At 42.6% G+C, this 13069-nt stretch overlaps 1 protein-coding gene across 8 annotated transcripts in view; it reads left to right on the forward strand.

The window, feature by feature from the left end:
* The window catches only part of LOC6584789 (ras GTPase-activating protein raskol), a 58513-nt gene that overhangs the window by 37256 nt on the left and 8188 nt on the right, over positions 1-13069 (forward strand). For 2 of the 8 annotated variants that reach the window (XM_044007009.1, XM_044007010.1), the window contains exon 2: positions 2478-2549. The exons of 4 other annotated variants lie outside the window; for them this stretch is intronic. In XM_044007009.1, the coding sequence (XP_043862944.1) occupies positions 2478-2549 (72 nt within the window). Of the gene's footprint in view, positions 1-2477; positions 2550-4613; positions 7433-13069 lie in introns of those variants that run through there. 2 more of the 8 variants (XM_032732486.2, XM_015161622.3) reach the window with 2 other exon arrangements.

Here is a 13069-nt window from a genome sequence, read left to right on the forward strand (position 1 = left end):
TGAATAATTTACTATAAAGTACTAGTTCATACTAGTCTGCATATTAAATGCTGCAATGAACGCTCATTTGTTCATGAGCGACTCTATGCAGAGCTATCACATTGGCCATAAACGATTCGATCAGTTCAAAGGTTCATTAACGAAATGCTTGAGTTGAGCTCCTCATGCTGTTCAAAGTGTTCGCTTGAGTTATTTATATGTTGATCACAAGATCAACTGTAGAGCTGAGCAATATGAATTGTTCATGAAATGCCGAACTGTGAACTAATTGGACTAGTTTTTAAAGATCATGTGCATACTTTGAAGGCAACTAGATATACGATGTACAATATGCGATATATGATGTACGATGCACGATATGTGTCATAGGATATACAATATACGATATGTATTGTCCGATATACAATTTAAGATTTATGATGCACAATACGATATATGATATGACATGGGATGTACTTATGGGGATATATAATGATATTAGTATATATATGCCGGTTGTATATATTGTCACATGTAGCTCAGTTTAGACTGGTAAACGATAGATAGACGCACTCTCATTGATTCATAGACACTATATCTAAATATATATATAGATGTTTTTATATAGCCACTATGCGTACAGTTTTCCGGAACGAAATTGATCATAAAAATGAACCAAATGGGAATGAGAAGCAGAATAGTAATTAGAATGAGAATGAGAATGGGAATTAGAATTAGAATGAGAATGCGAATGCGAATGGGAATGTGAACTATATAACTTGACAAAGTGGGCTCGCTAATGTATCATATTTGATGATACGCACTCCATGATGCCAATGACATCATCGGCTACTGAAACTGAGCTGGGGACGGGGCGGGATGGGACGGGGCTGGGCATTTGCTTTGATGTCATTAGTATGCGGCTCCGCAGAATTTACAGTTTATGCGCGAGTGAGAAAACGTGCGAATTATAAGCGCCAATTGGCAGCAAAAAGGGAACGAAATGGCAGCGAAATGAGCTCTTGCTGCTGCTGCTGCTGCTGCTGCTGCTGCTACTGCACTCTGCTGCCCTAGCGTTAATCGATGTTGGTTAACGGTAACTGCCGTAACGCTGACCATGCAACATTCGAGCCAAAGAACTATCGCACACATAATCCGTTCTACTATGGGCAACCTGTACGGGCCAGATCCGCTAGCAGGGCCGAGCGAACATCAAACAGCAATTAGACAAAGGAACTGAAACGATACGCAATGATATGAAATGGAATGAGACGCGTTTCCATTGAACTGGAAGTCAAGACAAGTGAAGAAATTTTATCACACATATTAGGGAGAGGGAAACAGAGAGCTGGTGGAATGGGGTGGAATGAGCGGCCTGTAATATTCTTAAGAACTGAATGCAGTCAATGAATATAGAGAATTGGTTGAATCATTGAATGATTCTCAGCTTTAGAGCTGAACTGCCTGAACTCTCCTTTTATGCGCAGTTTACAGCCGGCACTTCCTTGGGGCGCGACAACACATGTTGATGATTAGCCAAATACCCTATAAATTGTGTGCATTAATCATAGATCTATACGTGTGTGGAAAATTCACTTTGTTTATTTAATTATCTAGGATTATATTATATTTTTCCATTATTTACTAGGCCCTACTATTAATGTTGATGTTAAAAATGTCATATCTCTAGAGAAATATGAATGGAATGAGATCAAGACATACATCAATTCACTGGAATGTTAAAAAGATACGCTTTCCAGTTTGCTCTTTGATCTCATACAGGAGGTTAACAGTGAGTACAGGGCAACGGTTAGTCGAGCAAATAAAATGCTTTCTCTGATGTTTGATCACTACGTCAGAGCCTGCTCTCAATGGGATGGAAAGCAGATTCAATGGAAGTATGGCGCGAAAGGTGTGGGGGGGGGTCTAGAAGGGATTGTCGTGGAGCCGACGACTTTCTAAGCGAAGGCCATGCCAATGCGCATTCACACACGTGCCGCACCCCTGGCACCCTTTGGCCCCTGACAGCTTTGACAGCTGCTGCTACTGAGTGCGCGTATCTTTTGTGTAAAAGTATCTGTATCTGTATCTGTATCTGTAGCTGTAGCTGTATCTCTGGCTGTATCTGTAACTGTGCGAGCCGTCTTTGTCATTTGACGACACATTTGTGTATGCACATAAATTGTGCTTGACGCTGAATTGGCGCATTTTGTTGTTGTTGTTGCCGCTGCTGTTGCTGCTGTTGTCGCCTCGCTGGCTATTCATATTTTGCATATTAATTGAAATGAATTCACAACAAGTTGACACTGCCCCGCAAATTGGAGCCAAAGCGAAAGGTCAGACCATGTAAATGGGTCGGTTTGTGGCTGGCTATCGCAACGACTCACAATTCACAATTACCGTTAACTAAAGACCCCTTATCTAGGCATACATTATATTGATAATGTTCTCGACAATGTTTTTAACCTTCATTCTCTCTCTCTCTTTCTTTGTTGCAGGTGAGTACAAATCGAAGACATTGCCCCGCATACACTTCGATACGGCACTAAACGATACGTCATTAAATGAAGGTAAACCTATTTTTGTTTTGGGATCTCCAATGGGAAGATATATAAAGTCGATATAATAATTTATCTGACTTTAACTGCCTAAATTTTATTAGATGTCACCATTTAAGACTATCGATAGCATCGATAGCTTTATAAGCGTCATATTAAAATATGTGTATCAAAGACAATTTAATTCAATGCCCAAAACATAATTCGCAATTGTGCTGTAATAACCATAAACATATAAGTATGTTCGTCACGCGCCCATCTCTAGGCACGACTCGCTAGCTGTCTTTGCATACTTTGAAGCGCTTGCGTAACTGTTTTGCATTGCATACTTTGTGGCTGTATATGAGGTGAGACTAGTGGAAGGGGGAGAGAAAATAAACTGTAATATTAGTTGGACCCGCATTAACAGTTCGTTGTGCTGTTGACATACGCAAGTGTAACACAAACTCAACTGAAAAAGGGAATGGAAATGGAAATGAAAATAGAAATGGAAATGGCTAATTCCAAGCTTCATAAATAAGTCGCACAGTTCCGCTAAAGGTGCCGAGGATATAGGCAACGGCTAGGGCCGAACGTGTCGCATACACGTAAGATACAAAAGTCACGCACTTCCGTTAAGCAGCCAACCGCTGCTGCTGCTGCTTGAGCGGGAGTGAGAGGGAAGTAGTGAGAGAGGCATGGGGTGGGTTTGGAAATGTACGCCTCTAATTTGCTTATTATGCGCCGTCTATGTGCCCAAGTATGTTCCCAACACACACACAGACACACAAATATATTGGATAAGAGCGTGTGCCTGTGTATGTGTGTGTACCTGCGCTCAATTACGTTCAATTACGAGCCACATTGCCGCTCGCGCACTTTTGCCTTATGGCTTATGCCTGCGTCTCGTTTCGCTGTCTCTTCTCCCCTTACATTCTTCGTCCACTTGTACTCCCTACCGCTGTGTTGTTGCTGCTGCTGTTGTTTTGCTTTCAATTCCGTTTCTTACAATACGCTGCGCTGCGCCTAAGACAATCGGGCATATTGCTTTTGTATCCTTGATACATACATATGTATGTTTGCACATACATGCATAAATAAATATGTGTATGTGTGTGTATACATAAATATGTATGCTGCTATAAGGCATGCAGGTATGCAGATACCATTTGGTACATGCCTATCATCGGAAAACATGTTTGTGCATGTCTTTGCCTATTCTATATTTGACTTGTCACGGACACGTACAAACATGCATGCAAAATGTAGAGATACGATCGAAATACACGAGAAACTTTTCATTACAATAGAACCCAATCTGCGGGAGGTGCTTGTCACACTTCTTGTGTCTTTTATTATCAATTATTATGGACGAATTTTTAAAATCGATTAGCTGTGTGAGTTCTGGTAGTAAAGGTAAAAATATTAATTTTATAAAACGGCTATCTAAGCTGCGTACATAACATCATCTATTGTATAAAAATCAAACACTTGCAGACTCGTATTTTTATACATAATGCTATTGTTGTTATTTAAGACCAAACTTATATTTGCAGTGCATTTGTGTGTTTGCATGGCTGAGTCGTGCCTTGCTCTCTCATACGCCTTGCACTTCAGCGCGCTATCTCATTCGCACTGCCGCTTTGTGTCGAGAATTCGGTGGCTTTGTCAACGCGCATGGGCAGCACTGTTTGTGTTTGTCAGCGTCGCTTGGCTACACTGCGCACTCTCTTACTTGAATCAGACAGGGCTGGGCAACTCGCAAATTGTGAAGTTTTAACTCACAATACTGTTTGTCTCTACTAAGAGATCAATAAAAATTATTTTCAATTATTTTTATTGTTGAGCTCATATATATTCAATGTTTACCGTAATTATAAACACTATTTTATATGGTAGCAATAAAATGCAATGTTAATTTAAAATTAACGTAAACATAAACAACTCCCAATTGGCTGGCTGTTCTGTTGTGTTCCATCCCTGTTTTTAAGTGATCACTGTTAGCTCGGATCGTTCTCTCGCTCTCTTACTCTGCTTCTCTCACACTTTTATCGTGGTCATGCCGCTGCTGTAGCAACGGCTGCGTCGGCGGCAGCGTCAGTTGTGAGAAAGGCGCGTCATTGAGTGGTAGCGAAGCGGGAAGACGACGACGACGACGCCTGCCAATGCGTTTTCTGTTTGGAGTTTTTTTTTTTGTTGTTTTGTGTGTGTGTCTTGCGTTTGCGGTTTAATTTCCAACTTACAATGTATCATTCCGTGTGTGTCGCGTTGCTTTAGCACTTTTCCGCTAATTTCACTCTATGCGTGCGTAAATACTTTTTTTTTAGCGTGATAATAATTGAGCTTCTTGCAATTAATGTATTTGTTGATGGATCTTTTGTTTTCATGAAATTTGTTTGAAAATTCAAAAAACTCGTTAAGTGCGTGTGTGCGTGTATGCGTATATATAGTACAACACGCTCACATATTCCGACGCACAAGAAAGTCTTTATGAGCTGCGTTGCATGCAACGAAACGCAGCGAATGTGATGCAAAGTCGCGATAAAATAACAGCAAACAACTACTGCAACTACAACAACGACAACAACTGGCGACAACGACGCGTGAAAAAACTGTAAGAAAGCAGAAAAAATAAAATAAAACGTTCGCTCGCAAACGCGGAAATGCACTTGAGCGCATAATTTTTATAAAGCAAGCGACACCAGCGACAACAATAAAAACAAAATCGAGCAAAAAGCATAAAAAAAAGCAACAAAAACAAAAAGAGAAGAAAAAACGGCTTGTCAGCAAATTGCAGCAGCAGTGCAGTAGCCTAAGAAGCCACAACAAACAGACAAACACACAGTTAGAAGGAGAAAAAAAGAAGAAACTCTCTGGCAAACATTGAGCTAAAGGCAAAGGCACTCACACACACATTCATATAGAAATACCTGCACACTGTGCTCTCTTCCTTGCATGCGTGCCTGTGCGCCTGTGTGTGTCTGTGTATGTAAGAGAGAGACCGAGAGAGAGCAATGATGAGCTCGGCGCCTAGGCGCATCAGCAGCAGGAATAACAATTAAAATAAACGCGCAAAATGTTGCAGGCGCATAGCGACGCCAGCAGCACATCGACGACAACAACAACAGCTAGAAGCAGCGCGGAAAGCAACGACAGCGTCGCAGCCTCGACGCCAACACAGGAGGAAAAGACACAGCGTCGACGCTCCACCTTCTACGTTCCGTTGGTAATCGAGGACGACGACAGCGCTGAAGTCCAGCCACAGCAACAGCAACAGCGCCATCTAGCGCCGCACGGCGGCAGCAGCTCTAGTCTGAGCAGCAACAGCTGGAAAAAGGGCAACGCTCCTAAGGCAGCTGAGCGCAAATCTAACGGCAGCAGCAGCAGCAGCGGCGGCGGCAGCAAAATGTCACCGCCTTGCGGCTTCAATTGGAGCATTAGTGGCAGTGACGTCGCTGCGCAGTATTCTGACTCTGATGACGAGCAGCAGCCGCAGTTGCAGCAACGCCAGCGCCAGCAATTGGTAAAGTCGGCAACTGCAACAGCATCAGCTGCACCGTCAACAGCGACGCCAGCGTCGAACGCCAAGCTTAAGCGCTATGGCATTGTTCTGAATGTGATCAGTCTTAATGGCAGTGGCAGCGGCAGCGGCGCTGACGACAGCAGCGGCGGCGTTGAGCCTTTAGCTAATATGCCGCCAGATGGCGCCAGGTGTGCGCCACGCACTCATTTCAATGAAGATAACGACATTGTGATGGCAACGCCGCCCAAGCAGCAGGCGCTCTCGCTCTCACCCGCACACTCGCGTCAATCGTCAGCGGCCGTGGACGTCGCCACCGGAGCCGCTGCTGTCGACGACGATGACTCAGAGATAAGCCGTATGCAGACAAACACCTCAACGCCCATCAAGCTAATGAAGTCGCGTTCGCGCACAAACATTTTGGCTGTGCCGTTGCCCAGTGTGGAGCGCGGTCTGGCAACGACGACGTCATCATCGGCGTCAGCGTCAGCGTCAGGGGCAGGGGCAGGGGCAGCGGCAGCTGGAACGACAACTGCAAAAACAACAACAACGTTGATCACATTGCGCGCTAAGGCAAAAACGCTGCCGCAGAACCTATCGCCGTCAGTTGCACTGCGCGAGGCGGCCGCGCTGGACGACACGGCGCACTATTACAACAACAACAACAACAATAATAATAATAATAATAACAATAATAAACAGCAGCATCAACATCAGGCACTGCCGCAACGTCAGCTGTTTGGCGGCAGCAGCAGCAACTGCGCTGGTTCCGGCTGTGGTTCCGGTTCCGTTTCTAGTTCAACAGCCTCGCCCTATAAGCTGCAGAGCAGCGCCTCAGCCGCGTCCATTCTAACGCACAGTTTTCCGCCCAAGAATCTGTTCCTCTTAAAGTCAACGCCAAAGCTGTCTGCGGACGCCACGCCTCCGCCCACGCCCATCACCTCGCCGCCAAAGAAGTCGCTGAGCTTCATTCGCCGCGCCCACTCCACGAAATTGTCGCGCAGCAATTCGCTGCTGAAGACAATCGGCAGCGGCGGAACAGGCGCCGGCGCAACGTCAACAGCGACGCATCAGTCAGTGCAGCAGCAGCATTACGGCATGTCGTCCGGCACAGCGCTGTCGGCGTCAAGCAGCTGCGCCAGCGTCACGGACCGCTGGTGCTGGAACTTCTACATGGACTACGACATCTGCCCGCTGAGCCTGGACGAGCTGGGCGACTACTTCCAGAGGGACCACTGCGAGCAGCTCATCTGCGAGCGCTTCATGCTGAAGGATCTCCACCCGCACTCGACGGCCAACGCTTCGACTGGGGCCACTGATGCCTCCCAGTCGGTGTCGGAGCAGCAGGGCAACGCAGCAGCAGGAGCGGCAGACGATGATGCGGGACATCATTCCGGTAGGTCGACAATGCTGATACCCTGTAAAGGATATAGTATCAGCCCAGCAGTCCCTATTAACGTATACATGCGTATATTTCTGAGAGAAGTACAGTAGAAATTGGAACTCTGCCAGATGGAATACTCTACTGCCTCTATTTCTCTCTCCCTCTCTCTCTCTCTCTTTCTCTGTTTGTCTCTCTTTGTGCTGCACTTAAACACGTTCGGCACGGCTCGTTAGTTTCTCACTTCCTGTTACTGTTAATATTACGACGAACCCTTGATCAATCGATACCCCTGCCTACCTCTACCGACCCCGCCCCCCTTCTTGTAACTGTTTCCCCCTAATACTTCTAGTGGTTGATATTCGCCTCACGGCCAGGGTCGTCCGTCTACTCAGTCAGTCCGTTTCTTGTTTCGTTCCCTTGTGATCGTGCGCATTGGTCGCCATTGCTTTTCTGCGAAAACGAAAGACAAAGCAATGATAAGATAAGAAAACACGATTTCGATTCTTTACCCCCCTCCAACCCCCCGTCCATGGCATTATCCAATAGCATTTCCATGCCTCCCTTCCAGACATCCAATTCACTGTATGTGCGTGTGTGTGTGTATGTGTGTGTTCGTTCGACTATCGATGTACTTCACACTTTTTACTGTGTACCAGCAATGCCCCCTCCCCCCACGACACTTACTCTTTTTTAAGCCTTCCTGTTCTTTGGCGTTGCCTTGCTACTATTAATTTTTTTTTATTTATTTACACCATGCGAGTGTTTTCTCTCAATTCGAGTTGTTGTTGTTGTTGTTGCTTTTGTATTCAATGTTCGATCGTGCGTCGTTTCTTTTGAGAATGTATGTATGTGTGTGTAGTAGTAGTAGTAGTAGTAGTAGTAATGGCAGTAGTCCAATTGTTTGGCTCAATTGTTGCCCATTTTGATGGCGTTGGCCCTGAGAGAGCACCGAAGCGTCGCACAATGGGCGTCAACAGCCTGAAAGCACTAAAAAAATATGAATATAATACAATTTATATACCCTTTTTTATTTTTTATTGTTGTACAAGTTACAATTGTTCTTCCCCTATAAACATACGCATACATATGTTCATATAATCGACATAATCGTTTTACTATGAACAAATTTCATATCTATTATGTTGATTATGTTCATTTACCTTAAAATTGTTATACAATCATATGAATTTATATGTTTGTGTGTGGAAGGAAATATGTACTACATGCATACATATATGCTTGTACCAAAAATAGAAAAATGTTTCGCTCAAGTAGCAAAAGTTTTCTATTTTTAGAATATGCTTAAAACAGTTTGATCAAGAATATTGATAGCTCTACATACATACATATGTATGTACGTACATAGACCATGATAAATGATCGATAAATAAATACGGTGATTCGCAGCTTGGAATTGATATTTGTTGATTTTTAAGTTATTAAATTTTTATAAAGTAGTTTAAAAATTAATTATTATAAAAATGAATGAGCTAATATTTATTTAATAACATAGGCGTAAGATCCAAACTAGAATGGGTTAGTTTTGGGAATAGATGGGAATGTTAGTAAACAATTTAGCATTTGCATTTGCATTTTATTTTTATCTCTTTTAATTTATATTTGATAAATATAGAATTTTGTTTTAGGCGCTGGTTCTAATAAGTTATGGACCACTGTACATACATACATATATAGACTCGAAATTTGATTTTAGACTGTCTTATCATTCTATATACGAATGAAATTAGCATGGCAAATTAATCAAATATTTGCAAATTGAAAGCCAGAAATATTCGAGTATTGCTTCGATTATGCTAATGTTCTGTACATACACACACACACACACACGCACGCACGTGTGGCATACTAACAATAAGCTGCAACATGTACTTATTTATGTATGTATTTAGTTCATTCATACACACAAACACTCTATTGTTCCGTCTTTCGTTCAGCGGTCCCTGCTTAATAATTTTTTTCTCCCAGTTTTTGCCTACAATTTCAATTTCATTGCGCGTCGCCGCTGTTTGTGTTGTTTCTTTTGTGCTTAGTTTTTTTTTTTGCTGCTTTTTATTGTGATTCACATATACGCACACTGACACCCGCACCGAAAACCAGTTTAGGTGCTGAACTAGCCAGCAGTTGGAACATTGAGTGAGCTGAGAGCGCAGCAGAATGAAAAGAGAATGCTGCTACACACACACATAGAGAGGGAGAGAGCAGTAGGAAACCAGTAAGAGAGCGGGCGAACAGTAAACGGCAAACAAACGGGCCGCTTTATTTAAAAACTCTAAATTGTTGTTGGCATTTTTTGTGCATGTTTAGCAGTTGCTGTTGGGTGAGAGCAGAGAGGCAGCCAGAGTGCGAGAGTGCAAGAGTGCAAGGAGCAGATCGAGTGACTGACGCAGAGTGCAAGAGTGTGAGCGTGGGAGAGTGAGAGGGAGATGGAGATGGAGGGACGTGCACAGCAGTCAAGCGTTGTTGCATTTTATTTGAAATTTGATAAGACGAGAAAACGGTTTTGTAACTGCTACTCAGCTGAGCGATTCTCGATAAAGTCACACACACAAATGCACGGAAAACTGTGATAGAACGACAACACATAATCAAACATTTGCTGGAAATGTGTTTTGAAATGCAAACTCACACACGAGAGAGAGAGAGAGAGAGAGAGGGACTTAATACACATGTGCATATTGAAGAGTGTCATGCATGTGTGCGCGCGCGCGTGCGTGTGCGTGTGTGTATGCACTTTTCATATTTATTGATTGGCCCCCGACTGTTTTCCAGCCTGCTTATCGGCCTGGATCGCAAGCGCAAACGCATCTGCTGCCGACGCGTACAGCCAGTGTGGACATTTTTCGGATCTTCGCTAGGCCACGCTCTCGGTCCCGCTCCCATTATCTCTCTCACTGTCCCACTCTAGTCCCTACTTCTGTTTTGTGTATCTTCTTTACGCTTTCGACCATTTATCAGCTCAAGCTGACGGATCGTGTGAGATCCGAGAAAATACATTTGTTTAACGCGCCGTTAATTGAGTTGACCTTATCGGCGAAGCAAAACCAATCTCTATCTATTCATATATGTATATATACATACATATATATTCGTCGGCGTTTTCGTTTTCCAACCCATTTTCCATGCGTTGGCATCAAAGTTAGCTTGTATTGCTGTTGCTGCTTGTTACTTTGATAGCTTTCACTGCCCCCTAACCCCCCATTGGTCACTGGCCTTACACGATTTGAAATCCGTTTTGGAACGCATACCAAAATGTCGACGAAAGATGAAATCACCAAAAGCAGTCGAAATTCGTAATACGAAATTCGAAATGCGAAACACAAAATGCTCGTATGCTCAGATCAGAGATCTCATGTGGAGGTCGCTGCCTCCTCAAAACTTGGCTCATCTTCAGCTGTTGACCAAAATTGTCTTGCAGTTAGTTTCGACGCTGTAATAGGCCCTGGCCCTGGGCCTTGCCATATGCGGCAGTGATAGCGATCTCTCAAATAGAATTGGCAAATACTAAACAGGCGACAAAACTTATAAAAGCGATTTTCTAAGCGAACGCTTTGTTATGTTATCGTTATCAGTTCCCTATGTTTTGGAAACAGCAAAAATAATTTTTTGTTTACAATAGATTACAATTGAAGGCCTTAGTCTATAGATATTTCTTGTTGGGTTGATAGCACACTTTCAAGATCTTCAATATTTATTGGAAATGTGTTTATTGAACCCATTTCATTTCAGCAGCATATCAGATCCGTCATAAAGCCATGATAAATAGCTCTCCCTGCTGATAAGACAGTCAGAAACACTTCTCAAACTACTTTATATAAATATTGTATACAAAGACGAACTGCCATAAATTCCAATTGAAATATGTGGAAATGTCAAGTGTGCTGAGATACGATCTATAAATATACAAACATTAACTCATAGACGCTAATGTTATAAAAAATTAACTAAAGTGAAAAAGAGCTACTGATTGGAAAAACACAAAAAACGTGCGACTGCTAACATGAAAAGTCGTGAAAATGTTAATTTAAAAATGTACAAAAATTGAAAGCACGTAAATTTCATAGATTATGAACACCGGAAACTTTGAGAAGTTTTTGAAATGTTTATATGAGCTTAAGGAAGGAAAAATATTAAGAGTGGGGCTTATATTAGTTGAAAGAAAATAAGTTCTAGACTTGCTGTATGTCTCCCAAAGTCTTGCTCCCCAAGAGTTTTTGTTTAGATATGAATTTTTTGACTTGAATTTATTATTAATTCTTTCTATACCGAAAGACTTTCCTTGGCTCTGTCACATGACATCATTTTGCACTTCATATTCATCTTGGCCATATATTTGCTGATAATAATAATGATAACCAGAGACGACTTCCTCGGTAATTATGGCTCACTGTTGTGCTCCCAACTGATCTATTACAATCATAATCATAGCTGTGCTCCATCCACTTCAGCTATTCATTAAGTGGCTCTGCCTCATTCCAATCATTCCGTCTCTCTCTTTCTCTCTCTCTCTCTCTCTCTCTCTCTATATATCTATATCTATCTATCTCCCGCTTGTAAACATAACCATTTGTGCGCTTTTGTTGGGTGCGCCGACGTCGCTTTACATGGGCATTGGCCATTGGGTCGTGTTTTTGTTCAGTGGGCGTGAGCATGTGGGCGTTGGGTGCGTTATTCAAATCATAATCATAATCTGCACCATTTTTGTAACTGGGGCTATATCTTCTTGCTTTGTGCTTCCTCTTCTTTGTGCGGCCGTTTGTGGGCAGCGCCTATTCGGGGCCGGCCAAGAGTGGAGAATGTTTCAACGGGCTCGGATCTTGTATAGAAATTCTCTTCTAAATAAATGAAGACGAGAACAACAACAACAACAACCGACTAAATATGACACAATTTCAAAGCTGTACAAGTGATACCCTAGAGCAGTTACAGAAAGGCTAGTTAGGATATGAGATTCGAGATTCTTTTGAAGATATGATAAAGGTATATGATATAATATGATAAGATGATATATAAAGAGGCGTTAGAGCCAGATAAGTGTAACTCGATTGTCTTGGTATTTTATGTATTTTGTATATGTCAAAGTAGTCAGCAATAGATCATAGAGTTAGTTGGCTTAAAACTCACGAGACAAGAGGTATATGAACTCTATTAATGGTTCTTTTTCAGCTACATAGATAGATCGTTGAGGCATAAACTAAAGAAACGGCTTAATGATGCAGGGTATTTGGTAGTCGAGCTGTAATGCCAACTGTGGTTGCTTAGGGGTTCTTTTCATTTGATGACAAATCGCAGTGTTTGCATCTCTGGGCAACTGGAAATGAATCAACGTTGCGGAAGAGTTGCCCCCAAAAGGCGAAGCTCATCAAATATGAATAAATCACAGATGATGAAGGAGCTACGAGAAAGAGAGTGAGGTGGAGAGTGAAAGAGAGTGAGAGAGAGAGAGAGAGGTAGAGGCGCTGTAGAGCGGGGTCAGAGCACAAAAATTATTATGTTTGTTTTGGCTTGATGAGTCACAAACAAAAACAAAAACAAAACAAAACAGAAATGGAAATGAAAAAAAAAAAAATGATTATTAGAATGAGAAAAGAAAAAGGGCCCAAAGCTTGGCGAGCTGGGTGGGCTGACAAG

This window comes from Drosophila mojavensis, unplaced genomic scaffold, assembly GCF_018153725.1.
Source record: "Drosophila mojavensis isolate 15081-1352.22 unplaced genomic scaffold, ASM1815372v1 contig_136, whole genome shotgun sequence".
In the NCBI taxonomy this organism is placed as follows: domain Eukaryota; kingdom Metazoa; phylum Arthropoda; class Insecta; order Diptera; family Drosophilidae; genus Drosophila; species Drosophila mojavensis.